General features: G+C 46.5%; 1 protein-coding gene across 3 annotated transcripts in view; it reads right to left on the minus strand.

Moving 5' to 3' along the window:
- Nucleotides 1-3,311: 3,311 nt before the first annotated feature.
- The window catches only part of ENDOV (endonuclease V), a 52,163-nt gene continuing 34,102 nt past the window's right edge, over nucleotides 3,312-21,372 (minus strand). For 2 of the 3 annotated variants that reach the window (XM_068278944.1, XM_068278945.1), the window contains 3 exons: nucleotides 12,608-12,676; nucleotides 12,373-12,501; nucleotides 3,312-5,030 (listed from right to left, as the gene is read on the minus strand). In XM_068278944.1, coding sequence (XP_068135045.1) covers nucleotides 4,944-5,030; nucleotides 12,373-12,501; nucleotides 12,608-12,676 — 285 coding nt within the window. In that variant the 3' untranslated portion in view covers nucleotides 3,312-4,943. The remainder of the gene's footprint in view (nucleotides 5,031-12,372; nucleotides 12,502-12,607; nucleotides 12,677-21,372) is intronic. The other variant, XM_068278946.1, reaches the window with a different exon arrangement.

Below are 21,372 nucleotides of genomic sequence, written 5' to 3' on the forward strand. Positions count from 1 at the left end.
ATGTTGAAGGAGGGGGCTGCCCTAATGGGTGGAGGTAGGGAGTTCCATAGTGTTGGAGCAACTCTTGAGAAGTCCTGGAGGCGTGCATGGGAATGGGTGATGCGGGGGGCGGTCAGGCGAAGTTCATTGGAAGAGCGGAGTGAGCGGCTAGGTGTGTACCTCTGAGTAAGATCGGAAATGTAGGTTGGACAGGTTTTGTGGACAGATTTGTAGGTCAGACACAGTATCTTGAATCTGATTCTGGACTGGATAGGAAGCCAGTGGAGGGATTCTAGGAGGGGATCTGCCGTGGTGGAGCGATGGGAGCAGTGGATAATTCTGGCTGCCGCATTCATGATGGACTGCAGTGGGGTTGTTCGGGTCATAGGGAGACCAGACAGCAGGGCATTGCAGTAGTCAAGGCGGGAAATTATGAGGGCATGGATGAGGAGTTTGGTGGTGGCAGAGGTCAGGAAAGAGAGAATCTTACAGATGTTACGAAGGTGGAAGTTGCAGGACTTTGTGAGGTTTTGGATGTGGGAAGTGAAGGAGAGTGCGGAGTCCAGGGTGACACCCAGACAGCGGGCTTGAGAGGTAGGGCGAATGGTAGTGTGGTTAACAGTGACATGCACATCTGGGAGATTCGTGGATGGCCGGGGTGGGAAGATCATAAATTCCATTTTGTCTAGATTTAGTTTCAGGAACCTAGCAGACATCCAGGAGGAGATGGCGGATAGGCAGGAGGAGACCTTGTCCATGGTAGTTGTAACAGAGAAAGGTGTATATCTCAAAAGGAAACTGAATGGATACACAGAATGAATACGCTGGTACCTCAGGGGCATAATGTGGACATAGATTTGAACTGCTTTATTTATTATGGGTAGAATGTGGTGGGTGGAGATACTTCTGTATGTGGATTTGATAGGATTGGTGGGATTTTTTATATTTATCATTATATCTTTTGGTCTGGGTCATTTATGGATTATCTGTTTGTATTACAATAAGATATGCTAGAGCTTTTATGCCAACTTGAGGGCAATTGATGCAGAGGGATGGGCTCAATACATTAGTTTTAACCTATCGCCTGTTGTTAAAGAGAACCAGAGACGAAGCACCCTCATGTATTTTATTACATTTATCAGTGGGAACATGACAGTAAACACCTACCTTGCTTTTAGTTTCATTGTTATCTGCTTAATTAGTCTATTAGCAACTGTGATAAGAATCCACCGACTATTCAGTCGAGGTTTGACCTGGAATCATTATAGCTGAGTCACTCTTATGTGGAGTCTTTTCAAGCCCAAGCCTGCCCCCTCCTGGCTTAGATTTCCTGCTTTGCATACTGAGAGCTGTGATGACATGGGAGGGGCTGCTCCTGCTGAGAGAGAAGCTCTGTGGCTGCAAAATGATCCCTGTGTGCACTCTGTCTGCATACTGTAGATACTGATGATGACTGCAGTTTCATTCCTATGAGAGACACTTCCTACAGGCAGCTGTACTTCATACCAAAATGAAAGCACATAGATGAAAGGCTGCATATAGCCTAGACAGCAGCCTAGTCTCATATAGCCTAGACAGCACATCCAGAACAACTCATAACCCGGAAGCAGAAGGGATATGAGCTGGCGGCCATATTGGATTTTTCCTGGAGCAATAATGGATAGAAAACACTAAAAAAGGCACACCAGAGCGGCAAAATTATCAGGTAGAGCATTTATTCTTTACAAGCTATCAACTGATAGGTTTATTTTGTGTGAAACGTTCATCTCTGGTTCCCTTTAAGGGCATGCAGTGGTTCACTGTGCGAGGGATGCCGTTATTTAATGATTGTCACTTATCGGTGCCCATACAGATAGGTGTTATCTAACTGCTGGGTTTATTTATCAGCATATGTTTTTTGTCTATATTTAAGTGGCAATATTCGATGAAGTAGTAGAAATGTAGAGTGCGCAGGCGCACAGCTTAGATTAAAATATTTGTAAGCCCTGAGGCAGGTGTTAACGCAGGCGCAGTGTTTCCCCTGAAGTTGACGCAGAGGGGCGGACGCATGCGCAATAGCTTTATAAGAATGTCACTCGCCGTGGCTCCGTACCCCTGATGAGTTGCTAAGGCAACGAAACGTTGGGCGGAGCTACGGAGTGACGTCGTACGCACAGCGCCAGCCAGACGCGGCTGGTTTGTATGTGCGAGGAGCTTTTTACCCAGCATTAGGCAGCGGGGACCCCATACTAGTCACAGAGGGTGAGCGAGGCGGCAGAGGTTTACGCCTTGCCGTTTGCTAAGCACAGTGTGACCGCTGCATCCCCTGATCCGCTCTAATGGCGGTCATTCCATGTAAGAGGATTGGCTGCTGAATACACTTTTTACTTCTGTATTTGCCTGCCTAGCCTGGCAGAGCTTTTAGCTGTTTGAATACATTTTTTACACTTTTACGCTATGTGGAGCATATTTCTTGCCCAAACAGACCTGGAACAGCAGTTGGTGGATTGCCAGTGAGGCTGCGGGGTGGCCAATACCCCGGAGGTGATAACGGGCCCTGAAGGCCCCAACATCTGGTGAGTCTTTCCCTGAAGGGGGGACTATTTTATCTGCATTTCACCTATAATTGATGTGCAAGCAAGATCTGAGCGCTTATCCATACACACGAGAGAGCTGATCAACTACCTGTGTGGATTTCCACAAAACATGCACTGTTGGTGGGCTTGAGGACAGGGTTGGGGAACACTGATGTACAAGACCATAGATTGATGAGATTTATTTTCAGGAGCCTGTTGAGGACTATTTTACCCCCCCCCCCCCCCCCCCCACACACACACACACACCCTTGGATGGATTGTTATTTAAGCGCAGCTCAGGTCTCCATACTTTTTTTTTCTTCTAAAGTGAAACGGCAGGGCTATTGTTGAAAGTAGGCGGGGCTTAATTCCACACTGGATTGCTAGCATTTTTCCAGGGGTCAGGGTGTTTGGAAACATTGTGCAGTGTGTGAGGGGGCCCATTGCCTCCTCCAGGTACCTCCTGCCCCGGGCTGTGGAGTTGCTACAAAAATCATCCAACACCAACTTCGATTTCTCAGTTTATGAAACCACCGACTCCAGGTACGCAAAATTACTCTGAATCTGACTCCTCGACTCCACAGCCCTGACAGAGCTATGGAGTGAGTTCAAAAATCATCCAAGTCTGACTCCTCAGTTTATGGAACCGCAGACTCCAGGTAACCAAAAATTGCTCATCAACTCCTTAGGCCTGCTCCTGCCACCTACACCGGAGGGGCTGAATGAGTCACGTGGTGATGGAGCACGCCAAGACGGCGCTAATAATCAGATGAGACATTTTATAGTGTTTTTTTTTATTAGAAAATATATAAAACATTCATTTTTAAATTATTTTAAAACATAGAAAGAACTTCACTAACTTTTTCTTCAAAGTTTAACTCCATCCAAAAGTGAAGACCACCAGTGAGGGTTCTATTGTGGTCCATGTCCCCACTGAGACAGCTCCACCTCACTTCCTGTGCCCAAGCCAGTTGTTACCAACACAAAGGGCAAGACAGATCATTGTCAACGAAACAGCAATGAGGGCCGAATCTCCGGTGAGGGACTCCTGTTCCGGTGGCAGCTGTCAGAGGTCTCCTGAGGGAGGAGGTTCCTCTCACTTCCTGATGTGGGAAGTGCCAGGGAATCCCCACAACTATGGTGCAGACATCCCTGCACAAAGCTGCTATTGCCAGGGATAGCAAATGTATTAACCGCACATGCCCAGTATGAGGGAAAGCTTACACATCACTTCCTTTATTGGGCATGCTCGCTTTGTGAAGTCACACATGCTCAGTTCAGTTACGCTTGTTGGTGGCAGCGGGTGCATGCATGTGACTGATCCCTAGTTGGATCATTACGGGAAGGGGAGCAGGGGACTGACACTGCTATAGCAAAAACACAGGCCAGGCCAGGACTGGATTTACATCTCAGGAGCCTATAGGCACAGACGCACTGGCATCCTAGACTCCGCCCTCCAGGAACCCACAAACCCCTGCCGAACTGCACCACAAGTGTGCTGACGCCACAGTACCCTCAGTATTAAGTAGCTAGAGCTGCCCCTAACTGTAAAGAGATCTGGTCAGTGGAATGCAGAGAGCCAGGTGAATAAACGCTCATTTACACTCTGCTCGGGACTCAGCATTAGGAAGGAGGGAGCTGCTAGGGGAGAGGAGTGAGCCGCCCCTCCATCATCAGGCGCCTGTAGGCACGTGCCTACACTGCCTTATGGTAAATCCGGCCCTGGGCCAGGCTTAATATTACATTTTTGTGATCACTTCAGGTACCTTGTGGAATCAGCTGGATGATTGGCAGCGGCCGGCTTCCATTGGCTTTTCTTTCCCTTCCTCAGTCAGTGGAAATTTGCATGTTGGGAGAGTATTTTTTACTTCCCGATTACCCAATAAAAGGAGTAAAAAACAATCATGTGATCAAATCCATCAAGTTTCACTACAAATTCTCCTGGCAGAGAACCTATGTAGGAATAACTGGCCCTCTCCAGCTCATCGCCAACATGGAAGCATCGCTGCCCTGCCTTCTGCATCCTCCATAATATAAATGATCTGTACATTGCAGCGGGGGAGGGGCAGCCCATGGTGGAGGGCACAGAAGGTAGACAGAGCTGGGAGATCAGAAGAGCAGAGATCACCGGAGACCCTGAGAGATTAAGGAATCTGGCAGCGAGAGGGGGCAGGGTCTTTGGTTAGGGGAGCAGCATGTGTGCAGGGCTGGGAACTGAGGAGTGCAGAGATGCGAAAGTCCCTGAGAAATAGAATAAACCTCCCCCAAACACTGAAATATAAACTCCGGGATGTCACAAGCCTGAGAGAATGAACATTTACAAACGTAAATAAATGCAAATATAAATATAAGAAATGTAAAAATAAAATCGATAAAAGCACAGAACGATCTTCAGGATGAGGAGTTCCGTCACTCTGAGGCGTCCGGAGGGTCTGCGGGTTCCTTCGTACTGCTGTTCACCACCTTAAGGCAGAACTCCCGGGAGCGGATGTCAGCCTGAGGGCAGAATAATCCCACAATAAGGGGGGTTAGATGTACATATAGAACAGCTGCATGTCATGTATGGGTGATGGGTAGAATATCGGTAAATTAACCTCCCTGGCGGTTCGCAGTTTTAGAGGCTGCGTCAGCGGGAGGATTTTTTAAAATAAAATTTGTGCTATGTGCCTAAGCTAGCACTTCGCTAGCTAATTATGTCTCCCAAGCCTCCCGGCACCCAACTAAACCCCCCGATCGCCGCCGGCAATATTTACCCCTCCGCCATCCCGCGAGAGCTGCAGCTTCACGATCCAGCTTCACCCGTCGCTATGACGATGATCGGACATGACGTCATGCGCAGTCCCGATCCTCCCCATAGCGAAGCCTGGAGGTGAAGGCTGCGCCATCGCGGGATCCCTGGGGGGTACAAATTACAGCGGTGATCGGGGGCGATCGGTGGGGACTGGAGGCACTTGGGGGACATAATTAGCTAGCGAAGTGTTAGCTGAAGAATATACCGCAATTTTTATTTTAAAAAAATCCTCCCAGGGCCATGTGATCCCCTGCGGCGGCTAGCCTGACCCTAGGTCGGGCTTACCACCAGAGAGGTTAACGATATACAGTGGGATGCGAAAGTTTGGGAAACCTTGTTAATCGTTGTGATTTTCCGGTTTAAATAGTTGGCTGTTACAATAAAAAATGTCAGTTAAATATATCATATAGGAGACACACACAGTAATATTTGAGACGTGAAATTAAGTTTTTGGGAGTTACAGAAAGTGTGCAATAATTGTTTAAACAAAATTAGGCAGGTGCATAAATTTGGGCACCACAAAAAAGAAATGAAATCGATATTTAGTAGATCCTCCTTTTGCAGAAATTACAGCCTCTAAACACTTCATGTAGGTTCCAATGAGAGTCTGGATTCTGGCTGAAGGTATTTTGGACCATTCCTCTTTACAAAACATCTCTAGTTCATTCAGGTTTGATGGCTTCCGAGAATGGACAGCTCTCTTTAACTCACACCACAGATTTTCAATTATATTCAGGTCTGGGGGCTGAGATGGCCATTCCAGAACACTGTACTTGTTCCACTGCATGAATGCCTTAGTGGATTCTGAGCAGTGTTTAGGGTCGTTGTCTTGTTGAAAGATCCAGCCCCGGCGCAGCTTCAGCTTTATCACTGATTCCTGGGCATTGGTCTCCAGAATCTGCTGATACTGAGTGGAATCCATGCATCTCTCAACTTTGACAAGGTCCCAGTCCCTGCACTGGCCGCACAGCAAGATGGAAACCACCACCATATTTTACTGTAGGTAGCAGGTGTTTTTCTTGGAATGCTGTGTTCTTTTTCCTCCATGCATAATGCCCCTTGGTATGCCCAAATAACTCAATTTTAGTTTCATCAGTAAACAACACCTTATTCCAAAACTAAGCTGGCTGGTCCAAATGTGCTTTACCTTAAGCGGCTCTGTTTGAGCTGTGAGCGGAGAAAAGGCTTCCTCTGCATCACTCTCGCATACAGCATCCCCTTGTGTAAAGTGCACCGTATGGTTGAACGATGCACAGTGACTCCATCTGCAGCAAGATGATGTTGTAGGTCTTTGGTGCTGGTCTGTCGGTTGACTTTGACTTTTCTCACCATTCTTCGCTTCTGTCTATCCGAGATTTTTCTTGGTCTGCCACTTCGAGCCTTAACTTCAACTGAGCCTGTGGTCTTCCATTTTCTCAAAATGTTCCTAACTGTGGAAACAGGCAGCTGAAATATCTGAGACAGCTTTCTGTATCCTTCCCCTAAACCATGATGGTGAACAATCTATCTTCAGGTCATTTGAGAGTTGTTTTGAGACCCCCATGTTGCTACTCTTCAGAGAAAATTAAAAGAGGAGGGAAACTTATAATTGACCCCCTCAAATACTGTTTCTCATACTTGGATTCACCTGTGTATGTAGGTCAGGGGTCACTGAGCTTACCAAGCCAATTTGAGTTCCAATAATTAGTTCTAAAGGTTTTGGAATCAATAAAATGACAACAGTGCCCAAATTTATGCACCTGCCTAATTTTATTTAGACAATTATTGCGCACTTTCTGTAAATCCAATAAATGTCATTTCACTTCCCAAATATCACTGTGTGCGAGATTATATATATATAATATATATATTATATATATAATATATATATATATATATATATATATATATAAAAATACCGTATTTTTCGGACTATAAGACGCTCCGGACCATAAGACGCACCTAGGTTTAGAGGACAAAAACCAAGGAAAAAAATAATATACTAAGCCTGGTGCGTCCATGGTGCAGGGGCATCTTATAAACTTTTCCCCCACAATTATTATGTCTCCCTTGTGCCTTCCTTGTTTCCCTGTGTTCTCCTCTGTCCCTCTGCTGCCTTTGTGTCCCCCTTGTGTCCAGTGTCTCCCTGTGCCCTCTGGTGTCTTCCTGTATCCTCTTTCCCCCTTCCTCTGACCCCATGTCATCTGTCCCCCTTCCTCTGTCTCCAATGTCCTGTTTCCTCCATATCCAGTGTCTTCTAAACCTGTTAGCCCAGTGTCTGCTATCCCTGTCCTCCGTGTTCCAGTGTCTGCATGTCCCCCTGTGTCTGTTGTTCTCCGTCTCCAGCCTGTCCTAAGGTCTGCGTGTCCCCCTGTATTAAATATATTCACGCAGCTGCAGCTTCATGTCTTAAATACATCTTGTCTGCAATGCCCCCAGGTACTACCGTGTACAGCAACTGGAAGTCCGCACAACATACCGTACATGCTGCTAGCCTCAGGCTGTCCCCGCTTTTACCTCCGCTCTGTCCCCGCTTTTATCTCCACGCACATTCAAGTCCGTGACGTCCCCGGAATTACCGATGTGTTCTTAATCAGGAAGTGTCCCGCTCAGCGTTGTGGATAAATGGACCAATCAGACGGAGGACGCTGGCCCCAACCGCCAATCACGTCGCACACTGCTCCTAGCACTTCCGTTACTAGGACGAGATGGGCTAGAGGGCGGGACAGCCTCACCGTCATTGGGACCAATCACTGTGCACTCTACAGTGATTGGTCCCAATGACGGTGAGGCTGTCCCGCCCTCTAGCCCATCTCGTCCTAGTAACAGAAGTGCTAGGAGCAGTGTGCGGCGTGATTGGCGGTTGGGGCCAGCGTCCCCCGTCTGATTGGTCCATTTATCCACAACGCTGAGCGGGACACTTCCTGATTAAGAACACATCGGTAATTCCGGGGACGTCACGGACTTGAATGTGCTCGGAGATAAAAGCGGGGACAGCCTGAGGATAGCAGCATGTACGGTATGTTGTGCGGACTTCCAGTTGCTGTAGACGGTAGTACCTGGGGGCATTGCAGACAAGATGTATTTAAGACATGAAGCTGCAGCTGCGTGAATATATTTAATACACGGGGACACGCAGACATTAGGACGGGAAGGAGGCGCAGGTCCCAAAATTTAGTATTCGGACTATAAGACGCACTGACTTTTCCCCCCCCCCACTTTTGGGGGAGAAAAAGTGCGTCTTATAGTCCGAAAAATACAGTATATATATATATATATATATATATATATATATATATATATATATATATATATATATATATATATATATATATATATATTTATATTGAACTGGTACTTTTTATCGTAACACCCAACGAATTGTACAGGAAAATCATGACTATTTATTTACAAGCTTGCCCAAACTTTTGCATCCCACTGTATGTTAACAATATACTACTATCAGCTTACTTCGCACTAAACCCCCAACACTAACACCCCTCCCCCCCCAAAAAAAAAAAAAACCACCCCTCGTCCTCCATTCACTTACAGTCCCAAAACAACCCTCTTCCTAAGCTCCCAACATTAACCGTCCCTCACAAAGTAACCCCCTTCCTGGATGCCTACACTATACAATTTGATCGATTTTCATGGGGTCTAATCCTGCTAAAAGTTATCAATTGTATTAGAAATCAAAAAGGAACTTTTTTTTTTTTTTCCTCTTGAAAAAAATAACTATTGATTTTTGTTTTTTTGTTTTGTTTTCTTTCAATTAAAATCTAATCAGATTAAAAAAAGAAAAAAAAAAAAAAAACATAAAAACTGAAAGTAGTTGATTGTTTGTTAGATATTTTTGGAGAAATTGATTATAAGTGTATGATTCTGTATATTGGTACAATTTCCCTGATCATTTGATCAAGTGAAAAAATTGATCAAATTTCTCTGGTTAAAAAAAAACAACCTAATAAATTGAATCACATATGACCACCTTAGCACTCCCCCCCATCCCCCCCCCCCCCAACTATTAACTCTATTCTGCCCCTAACCCATCCCCCATCACTAACCACCCACACACTAACACAAGCTTGTAACCCTATATAACCCTAAGGCAGTATCCAGTACTCAGTGATACAGAAACTGAACCCTGCCAGCTGTTCATCTTGTTATTGCCGATATCCAGAGCTCTGTTATATAATAGGCAAACCCCAGTGCCAATAGCCGGACCCGGCAAGGCCATACCCAAACTGCCAGGCCAGTTCTCAGCCAATCACTCCCCAGTCATCCCTCCAGCCCCCATGGGCCAATTTTCTCCACCCTCCACAGACCACACCCCTTACTCCAGTACCAAATCTCTTCCTCCAGTGCCTGTAACACTTCCACCCCCAACACACAGAGCCAAAGCCCCTCCTTCTCCATCTACCAGGCCCCACCTCCTCATGTATAAAAAACACCTTTGACTCCAGTTCTCAGTGTCTCCCTCTCCAGTTATCAATACCTAGTCATTTCCTCCAGTGCCCAAAACATTCCAGACTTCACTTCCCACTGTCTAACCAGTTCCAAACACTTCCATGTGAAAATTAAATGTTATATACAGTGGGTTGCAAAAGTATTCGGCCCCCTTGAAGTTTTCCACATTTTGTCACATTACTGCCACAAACATGAATCAATTTTATTGGAATTCCACGTGAAAGACCAATACAAAGTGGTGTACATGTGAGAAGTGGAACAAAAATCATACATCATTCCAAACATTTTTTACAAATAAATAACTGCAAAGTGGTGTGTGCATAATTATTCGGCCCCCTTTGATCTGAGTGCAGTCAGTTGCCTATAGACATTGCCTGATGAGTGCTAATGACCAAATAGAGTGCACCTGTGTGTAATCTAATGTCAGTACAAATACAGCTGCTCTGTGAGGGCCTCAGAGGTTGTCTAAGAGAATATTGGGAGCAACAACATCGTGAAGTCCAAAGAACACACAAGACAGGTCAGGGATCAAGTTATTGAGAAATTTAAAGCAGGCTTAGGCTACAAAAAGATTTCCAAAGCCTTGAACATCCCACGGAGCACTGTTCAAGCGATCAATCAGAAATGGAAGGAGTATGCCACAACTGTAAACCTACCAAGACAAGGCCATCCACCTAAACTCACAGGCTGAACAAGGAGAGCGCTGATCAGAAATGCCGTCAAGAGGCCCATGGTGACTCTGGACGAGCTGCAGAGATCCACAGCTCAGGTGGGAGACTCTGTCCATAGGACAACTATTAGTCATGCACTGTACAAAGTTGGCCTTTATGGAAGAGTGGCAAGAAGAAAGGCATTGTTAACAGAGAGCATAAGAAGTCCTGTTTGCAGTTTGCCACAAGCCATGTGGGGGACACAGCAAACATGTAGAAGAAGGTGCTCTGGTCAGATGAGACCAAAATTGAACTTTTGGCCAAAATGCAAAACGCTATGTGTGGCGGAAAACTAACACTGCATATCACTCTGAACACACCATCCCCACTGTCAAATATGGTGGTGGCAGCATCATGCTCGGGGGGTGCATCTCTTCAGCAGGGACAGGGAAGCTGGTCAGAGTTGATGGGAAGATGGATGGAGACAAATACAGGGCAATCTTGGAAGAAAACCTCTTGGAGACTGCAAAATACTTGAGACTGGGGCGGAGGTTCACCTGCCAGCAGGACAATGACCCTAAACATAAAGCCAGGGCAACAATGGAATGGTTTAAAACAAAACATATCTATGTGTTAGAATGGCCCAGTCAAAGTCCAGATCTAAATCCAATCGAGAATCTGTGGCAAGATCTGAAAACTGCTGTTCACAAATGCTGTCCATCTAATCTGACTGAGCTGGAGCTGTTTTGCAAAGAAGAATGGGCAAGGATTTTAGTCTCTAGATGTGCAAAGCTGGTAGAGACATACCCTAAAAGACTGGCAGCTGTAATTGCAGCAAAAGGTGGCTCTACAAAGTATTGACTCAGGAGGGCTGAATAATTACGCACACCCCACTTTGCAGTTATTGATTTGTAAAAAATGTTTGGAATCATGTACGATTTCCGTTCCCCTTCTCACGTGTGCACCACTTTGTATTGGTCTTTCGTGTGGAATTCCAATAAAATTGATTCATGTTTGTGGCAGTAATGTGACAAAATGTGGAAAACTTCAAGGGGGCCGAATACTTTTGCAACCCACTGTATGTATATATACACTGTATACACATCCCAGCTAGTTTGCAAAAAACTCCCCATAAAAGTAGTCAGAAACGGAGATCACACGACTGCAGACATATGGCGCCACCCCAAGGCCAGCTCACTGCATCAGATACAAATTAGAAACAGACTTCACCTCCCCCTGGCTGCCACGTACAGCCAGCACCAGCAAAGCCTAGATGGATGTTGCAGAGCATACCCACCACTAGAGGGAGCGTGTAGGGCTGCCTCCAGGTAAGTTCTGAATTCATCCCAGCACAATTGAGCACCGGACCTGCAGACATGGTCGAAGGATTCATTTTATGGTGGTTTTCACATAAATCCGAGACTTCCTCCTTTAGCTTTAGAACTAGGAAGTATCAGAGTCGCATGAAACGCGGAGTGAAAGTAAGTGACCTCCCCCGACCCTCACGACAGGTCCGGTGCACAGCAGCGCTGGCTAGAGTGACCTGGCTATCCTTATCCCTCCATTAGAGCAGAAGCCCCGCTTTCTGAAGAGGGAGGGCTGACCTTGGCTAGAAGTCCTCTGCTACTCGGAGGTGACATCCGGCTGAGCGCACAGACTGACGCCGCTACATGGAGCTGCCTAGCCAGGAATTATTCTGAGCAGCGGTGTCACTGGAGAGCGTCGGTGGTGTTCAGATGGGATTGGATGAACTTTGCTTCCTGACCTTTACTACTTCCCGGCTTTACCCTGAGGCGGTTTAGCAGCTCACGTGATTGGCTACACAGGATGTCAGCTCTCCAATCAGGAAAGGGCACCGACATACCATGTGCTGATCTGTATATAGATATCAGAAGAAGAATACTGTCTATTAGTGGAGCTATTCCCGCCTTCTGTGGCCCTCACGTGGTACCTGTCTGGTGGGCTCAGGAACGCGATAGCGGCAGCAGGCGTGGACCAGCCGCACGGCCGTCTCCAGGCCGATTCTGTGGCCGACGGAGACGTAGATGGGCTTGGAGCTTTTCGTGCAGCTTTTTAAGGCCTGAGAGGAAGAAGAGAGAGAAAGTCACATGTGGTTATCTTGTATGCCCATTCCCTGGCCAGATGACCCACCCCCTCATTCCCCCTCCCCCACACCGAATACTAACCGCTCCCAGGACATCCCCTGAGCTGCCCCGAAGATGGAAGAAGTCCCCTCCATTCTGAAGCTCTTTTGCCTGCAAAGAAGAACAGATAGATAAATATGCGTACAATGGTACAGAGGTGCCAGAAGTGTAAAACAATGATAAAATGTTTTAAAAAAGAGGGAGGTTGGTGGTGGAATTACCTCCCCAATGTAGACACAAGATGTTGATATTTTCAACAAAAATAATTCATTCCCATACTCCAATAAAGTGCAACGCGTTTCGTGGCCTTTTCCCACTTCATCAGGCTATAAAAGGAGTACAACAACTGTGAGACAGAGGAAACCACACTGGCTAAGAACCCTAGTATAAAATGATTAACGTCACAAACTTTTTATCATTGTTTTACACTTCTGGCGCCTCTGTACCATTGTACGCAATTGAGTCCATCCCTGGTGGAGGGGAATTGGCCCCTTTTCTTCCGAACTACAGAGAGCGACTTCTTAATCCTGAGTGGGGGACAGGTTCTAATCTCCCCACCTGCCTATATAGTGGTTACCTGGACAGTAACCCAGACTTGTGAGGATAAACTTGCAACTACTTTCTTACTCCACCTAATCCAGTACATACTACACTATACTGGCCTCTCGCTGTCCCCCTTCCTCATCAGATAGATAAATATACCAGAAATGACTTAATTCCTGACAGTGCCCAGAGGTCCAGCTGTAAATGCTGCAGGTCATCCATCTGTACCGCTTCCTATATGATCCTTCATAGAAATGTCCTGCGAGACTTCAAGTGAACATCCAGACTAAAAATCAACTCAGCAGCACGGAAAAGGCTTTGTGTTTCTTTAACAGTTTCACAGCATGGAAACTTTGTTTCTCTTATCCAAGCCTCATTTTTAGCTGCACAGAAGAAAACTGCCCGGGCTTTTTTCCCCTGATGCTGTGCAAAGCATGATGGGATTTCTGATGTTCTCTTTCTGCTATTTTGGTGCAATTTTTTTTTACATTTTGAATTTGACTAGCGTGTGCAGCTGGGAGGGGTTATCAGGACACAGGACAGTTGAAACTGTGTCTCCTGCTCCTTGTCACCTCCTTTCACCCAAAAAGATGGCTGCCCCATGACAAAGATGGCAGCCCCATGAATCACAAACATTTGCCTGTTTTTTTTTTTAAACAGGGTGGGTAAGAGATTATATTACCTATCTATTCTAAATAACATAGCTAATGTAACTTGATGACAGTATGTTTGTTTAGGCTGAAGTTCCCCTTTCACTCTGTCCAGCTTCTTATGAATGGAGACTCTCAGGCTGGTTTTACACCAGAAATCAGCGATGCAACGCACGCGCGCTTTCCGTCACTTCCTGCGGCAGGTATGCGGAAGCGTATTGTTCAAAATAGCTTCCGCGCAAGCGCGCCACGTCTGTGAAATTTGACCCTAAACCCCGCCACTCAATGTAAACGTTAACGTAGTTCTTGATCTACATCAGGGATGCCGCGAAAACATCACTACCGACGCGTTTCACCGTAACGTCCCAGTATGTAAATCTCCATAGACTCTCATTGGACGGCGGTGGGGGGTGGTAAAAATACCACACCGCACTGACTTGATGTGAAAGGGCTTGGAGAGAAAAGACTTGCCCCGCCCCTCACACCTCATTCAGCTGCTCTCATTGGCTGGACCTCCCATGTCTGATCACGTAATGTTGGTGACAGGACTAGTGGATGCCAGTCTTGTGATGGTTGGCCAATGGGAGGAGCTTGAACAGATCTCCCATTTACAAGCGGCTGCAGGCAGGTTCACACTACACCAATGCTTCCTCATGAACTGCTAAAAACCCACCACACATTTCTGAGACTCCTCCCCACAGGACCAAGGCAATAAAAAATACATAAAAGACACAAAGCCTGCAGAGAGCGGAAAGTGTACCTGAGACAAGAAGCGCCTCGGGTTCCACTCTTACCTGGGGCTTCCTTAAGGCCGCTCCTCCCACACCTTCTGGGCAGCTCCGGTTTCCGGCAATTAAGCCCAAAAGCCTGGTCTAGTCGCACATGCGCATCCCAGTTAGGCGCACTCCACCATTGCGCTCTTGTCCCTGGGAGTGTTCTGCGCCCGCGCAGTAGTACTACACAAGCCCAGACGCGGTAGCCAGACAGGGCTGGCCAGGCCGCGCAATGAAGCCGACTAGGCCAAGGAAGCCCCAGGTAAGTATAGAACCTGAGGCGCTTCTCGTCTTAGGTTCCTTTTAAAGCAAACCTGAAGTGGAGAAAAAAAAATGAAGCTAGGCACTCAGTAGAGGGACGTCTCGCCCGCACTTCCAGCACTGGGTCCCTCTAAGCATATTCCACAAGGGCTAATGCTTTTGTGGCTGCGCTCCCATTCATGTATGAGCGAGTCTCTCCATGCTGGGCATGTGCGAGTACGGTCTGGGCATGCCCAGTAGCACAGAGCTGCATGTGCTAAGCTTTCTCCTCCCTCCATGAGCGGCTTAGTGCTACTGGGCATGTGTAAGTACGGTCTGGGCATGCTCAGTAGCACAGAGTTGCATGTGCTCGGCTCTTTCCTACCTGCATCAGAGGCTTTGTGCTACTGGGCATGTGCAAGTACGGTCTGGGCATGCTCAGTAGCACAGAGCTGCATGTGCTCAGCTTTCTCCTCCCTCCATGAGTGGCTTAGTGCTACTGGGCATGTGTGAGTACGGTCTGGGCATGCTCAGTAGTACAGAGCTGCATGTGCTCAGCTTTCTCCTCCCTCCATGAGTGGCTTAGTGCTACTGGGCATGTGTGAGTACGGTCTGGGCATGCTCAGTAGTACAGAGCTGCATGTGCTCAGCTTTCTCCTCCCTCCATGAGTGGCTTAGTGCTACTGGGCATGTGTGAGTACAGTCTGGGCATGCTTAGTAGCACAGAGCTGCATGTGCTTGGCATGTGTGGATTGTACTGTGTCTGTGCAGTACAGAACTTACAGAACTATTGCGGCAGGAGAAAACACTCAGGAACCGGGTGGGAGTATCTCCTGTGACATCTAAGCAGGCCTGTGGAAATGGTACAAAAATCACCCGACTGACTCCTCAATTCATGAAAACACAGACTCCAGGTACCCAAAATTGCACTCCACATCCCTGCAGCTAAGGGTTCCCATCAGTTAAGGATGTGTAAGCAAATCAAAGTTATTTCCTGTTAAACAATAGCAGTTGCCTGGCAGCCCTGCTGGTCTATTTGGCTGCAGCAGTGTCTAAATCAATTTCTAGTAATATTAGGCTGCGGTATATTAGTCCAGCAGCAGAGAAAGTAATATTATCCTGTTCCTGAACTCTATACATGTTTAAAGTGGACCTGAACTCTTGCACCGCACAGAAAGAAAACAGAGAAAATGTATTTAGAGAGTTTAGCCTCTCCAACCCCCCCCCCCCTCATCTGTGACTAATCACAAGTGTAATTTGATCTCTCCCCTGTGTCATCTGACCGACAGATAGCTAATTGGCATACACAGGATATTAACAATATGTCTTCTTCCGTGAAAGCAGGAAGTGGACACACTGCAGATTTATTGCAGGATTTGTATCTGTAACGAATAAATGTTTCTCTTTAAAAGTTCTATTATGCTGCTGCTTATCTTTCAGAGCAGAAAGCAAGTTCTGAGTTCAGGTCCCCTTTAACCCTTTCCAATGCACTGTCTTTCTCCCAAGCTCTTATGTCGGACTGTGTCCATCAAGGAGAAACATGGCTGCCTCTAGAGACTTCCTCACCGGATCTAGCCAGGTACATAGTCAGCCCCTTTAGCTGACCCACGTCATGTAAACATTATAATTATTATAACTTATCTGTATGTTTGTGGGAGGGCACCAGAGTGCCTGGAGGAAACCCACACAGACATGAGGAGAACATACAAACTCTGTGCAGATGGTGCTCTGGCTGGTATTCAAGCCCAGCGCTGCAAGGCGAGAGCGCAAACCACTGCGCCACCGTGCTGCCCATCAAGACAAGAATCCCCATTTCCACAAAGCTGATTAACAGGATTTAGCCGTTCTATCACTTCATACACAGATTTTTGTTATTTACATTTTTCTGCCATAATTATCGGCATGCATAAGGATTAAACATACTGGACGTTTAATTGAATTAATGCCACAATATTAGTGAATAGGGAAGTGACAAGGCAATAACTACAATGGCCACCAGATGGTGCTCTATCAATCTGATTTGCAGTCAGAACAGCAGACAAGGCTATAACTACAATGGCCACCAGATGGTGCTCTATCACCGTGAATTGCAGAATAAATAGCAGACAAAGCTATAACAAATCAAATCAAATCAAATCAAAGATAGCTTTATTGGCATGACCAAGATTCATTACAGGTATTGCCAAAGCAAGGGGAAATAGGGGACATGGGAGGGGGTGGGGTAGGGGGACAATGGCTAAGCAGTCTGTGGACATTTTTTAGGTTTACAGTTCCGTTATGCTCCTCTCAGTCTGTGGCATGCTGTGATGTAGTGTGCAGCGATTGTCACTGTGGATTCCTCTTCTTAGTCTGTGGCATGCTGTGACATAGTGTGCAGCAGTTGTCACTGTGGATTCCTCCTCTCAGTCTGTGGCATGCTGTGACATAGTGTGCAGCAGTTGTCACTGTGGATTCCTCCTCTCAGTCTGTGGCATGCTGTGACATAGTGTGCAGCGGTTGTCACTGTGGGTTCCTCCTCTCAGTCTGTGGCATGCTGTGATGTAGTGTGCAGCGATTGTCACTGTGGATTCCTCCTCTCAGTCTGTGGCTTGCTGTGACATACTGTACAGTGATTGTCACTGTGGATTCCTCCTCTCAGTATGTGGCATGCTGTGATGTAGTGTGCAGCGATTGTCACTGTGGATTCCTCTTCTCCTAGTAGGATATATGTTTTTCTCTCATCTTCTAGTGTGAGAAAGTCTGGGAATAGTTCCGACAATTTCTTAAAGTAAGTGTCCCTGGTTGCAGTATATTTGGGGCAGTGCAGCAGGAAGTGGCTTTCATCCTCAAGGGTCTTCTGCTCACAGTAATGGCATAGTCTCTCCTCCCTGGGTTTGTACATCTGTCTGTGTCTCCCAGACTCTATTTCGAGGTTGTGAGCACTCAATCTGTAGACACTCAGGATTTTCCTCTCTTGAGAGTTTTGCAGCTTTTCCAGGTATGGGGCCATTTTATATTCTCTTTGTAGAGACTGGTATATGGTTAGCTTTTGTGACTGTTTTATTTCACTCCTCCATTTTTCCACATAGTTTTCTTTGCTCTTAGCTGTGGTGTGTTTTATCTGGACTTTTGTTATGACCTGTGGGTTGGGGGTTGGAGGGAGTATAGAGCTGACCACGACTTTCAGTGCACACGGCTTTTCTACAATGGCCACCAGATGGTGGTCAATCAATCTGATTTGCGGTAAGAACAGCAGACAAGGCTATAACTACCATGGCCACCAGATGGTGCTCAATCAATGTGATTTGCAGTCAGAACAGCAGTGATATCTGTATTACACAGAATTGCTTTAGATACCTCTCTAGGTTTTGGAATAACCCCATTATTCTGGTCAGTCATTCCCTGTGGTTTGTGCAATATAAGCTGAATTATCCACCCTATCTGAAGGACGTTTCCTCACATTTAAAGGAATTATCAGGCAAATCATCAAAAAAAGCTTTACTCACCTGGGGCTTTCTCCAGCCCCTAGCAGCGGACTGTCCCACGCCGATAGCTCCGCTCTCTGCCGCCGTCCCAGGCTCCGTGCATCTGGTGGGCAGAACTACTGCGCCTGCGCAGTAAGCTGCGTACAATGTGGGCTTGATTGACAGTGGCGGTTCGCGCAGTGCGCAGTGCGGCCGACCTCGGGGTCGGCGTCCGCACCGAGTACGGAGACCGGGACGGCAGCGCAGAGTGGAGCAGTCGGCGTGGGACAGTCGGCTGCTAGGGGCTGGAGAAAGCCCCAGGTTAGTAAAGCTTTTTTTTATGATTTTCCTGATTCCTTTAAGCTTTTTATTATTATTATTATTATTTATAATGCACTACCATATGACGCAGTGCTGGACAAGCTGTGGGTGGTTCCCCCGGTTTGGTGGGGGCACTGGTGGGGTCCACCTGCACTGCCCTTTTGGGGTTTCATGTGGAGTGGGGGGCCCGGTGCATTGGCAGAGCCCGGGGCCTCTGCTTCTCATGTGTCCCAGTGTCAGTTGTATCTTCCTGACAACTGTACTGTCTGCTGCCTCATGGTAATACCTGTCCATAGATACAGTATATTGTACGTGTTTACAGTCACACAGCAAGTCTATGCAGCCAGGGGCAGAGCTACATCCCCCAATGTGTGGAAAAACTTTCACTTTTAAAGTAGATCCGAGATGCAAAACTGACTAGAACAAGTAACTTGTCTATATATCTTATCTAAAGTTTAGATAGTTTACACAGCAAATCTAGCTGCAAACAGCTTCAACAGTTTATGATTATTTCATACAATGAGGGCAGTCATGTTTTGTTTGTCCCATTGTCAAAGGCTGAGGGCTGGAGATGCTATCAGCTTGCCTGTGTGTAAATTCAGTCCCCTCTCCTCCTCCCTCCTTCCCTCTGCCTCTGAAATCAATGGCTAGTAACCTCCTCCTCCTCCTGCCCAGACTGAGCTCCCATAAGCCCTTGCTACAGTGCCAAGGCACTGTGAAAAGCTGTGGGCAAGGCGTGTTTAGTTTATAGGGAATTAGAGAATAAAAACAAAACAAAAAAAAATATTTGGCTTGAGGAATGGCCTATAAACGATATGAAAGGAACACAATTATGCAATGAGTAAAAGTTTCACTCAGATCCACTTTAAGAAAAATACAAAGCTATAAGTAGAATGGCCACTAGATGGCTGTCTATCACTGTGATTTGCAGGATGAACGCTGGTAACCCTGCATTGTGTTGATGTCAGGCAGTCAGTGGACTTTCCAATGCAATGTGAAATGTACCTGCCGGCCACAGAGGGTGCTTTATATCATACGGGGGAGTCCAGTGCAGTGAGAGGCCCATCACACCTCACAAACAAAGTCCAATCTGTAGTAACGATCCACATAGGACTCAACCTTTCAAGGAATGATTTCCAACAAAAGATTTATTTGTGCATAGCGGTCATACAGCATACAGATTGTGCTCATCTGTATGCTGTATGACCGCTATGCACAAGTAAATATTTTGTTGGAAATCATTCCTTGAAGGGTTGAGTCCTACGTGGATCGTTACTACAAGTCAGTGGACTTTCCCTCAGTTTGGGTTGGAGTAAGCTGTGTGTGTGGATATCAGGCTGTATTAGTCACCGCTCTGAGGCTTCCAGTTCTCTACCTGAAACTCTGACAGTCACTATTTACTCTCATTGTGAAGAATACATGTGTTCCTATATATACAGGGGCTTAACTATAGAGCAGGCTTTCACAACCAGGGTTCCTTGAGTACTCTGCAGGGATTTCTTGGCATATGTGGCCATAGTGGGGGATATGGGAAGAATGATAGACACTATAATAGCGGGTACTGTAAAAATAAGCATTACATTCAGAATAATAATGAGCACATTAATAAAAAAAAGCACTAGAATAAGGAGGCACTATAATGAAGGGTACTGTAATAGGGGGTGTCAGGAACCGGCCCGCGGCACGCCTGCGTATACGGTTCCCGACTGCGGGTTTGACCAGATTGAGAGGGGAAGCAGCCTTAGTCAAGCTAAAACAAGGCTGGGACCCCTCAGAACACCTCTCACTGCCACCACTAGCGGTTCGCTAGACACTTCCACTCTGCTGTCGAGTCCTCAGCGCGCACTCCGCGTTTTCGTATTTGGGTGAGCTTTGCGCTTAGGCCAAATACGGGAACGCCACGCACCCACACACACAGTTGCAATCTTACACTGTCGTGAAGCAAAGACCCACTAACAGTCGTTCCGAACGATACTGTTAGCCACTCTGCTGTCGCTACTCGCACTGGCGTTGTTCGTACGTTGGGTCAGCTGCGCGCTTAGGCCAACGTATGACAAACGCCCCCACACACAATGCAATTACAATTTCATACGGTAGTGTTGCTCAAGCGTACAATTAGGCATGAACTTATACACGGTTACACTTCAGTCTCTTCTAGGCTATGAGTGTTAGTTTAGTACGGCAGAAGTCAAGCTTATTAAATAATAATTTAATATTCTAGAAAAACATAGAACAATGCAGAACTTAATATATACACAAAGATTACAAAAAACAAAGTAAAAATAGTTACAAGATAAGAGTTACAAAAATAAGAGGTTACAAAGATAACACACACGGATATTTGCGTAAAAATAAACGGGGGAAAAAAGAACGTTACCAGCTTAGGTTAGAACGTTGTTTGACGGGAGGACGCCGTTTCGACCAGGAGTCGCGATCCTCCCTAGCTATTCGCTACCTCCGAGAGAAGATACCGGTGGCTGTCCTGGGCCAGCTTAAATAGTCCGAAGTGTCCCCTGGGGCATTTAATGTCCTGCCCCCAGGAACTAATGCAGTTTCCCCGTTTGTGACATCACCGAACGCTTGTCATAATCCTTCTTGTGATATGCAAACTTCAAAGGGGTTCCTGTTTTAGCTTCTTGAAGTTTGGCAGGACACAATCTCACCCATTGAACTCTGCAGACATCAAAAAGCTTCCTCCACATTATTTCCTTGGTTAAAGTGTATTTTAGCACATCCATGAAAAGATTGAATTTTGGTTACAGGTAGCAGTTTGCCTGTAATCCTGTAGACAGACGCAGACAATCACACCTGGGACAGTAGATCAAAAGTGACTGCTA

This window comes from Hyperolius riggenbachi, chromosome 4 (assembly GCF_040937935.1).
Source record: "Hyperolius riggenbachi isolate aHypRig1 chromosome 4, aHypRig1.pri, whole genome shotgun sequence".
In the NCBI taxonomy this organism is placed as follows: domain Eukaryota; kingdom Metazoa; phylum Chordata; class Amphibia; order Anura; family Hyperoliidae; genus Hyperolius; species Hyperolius riggenbachi.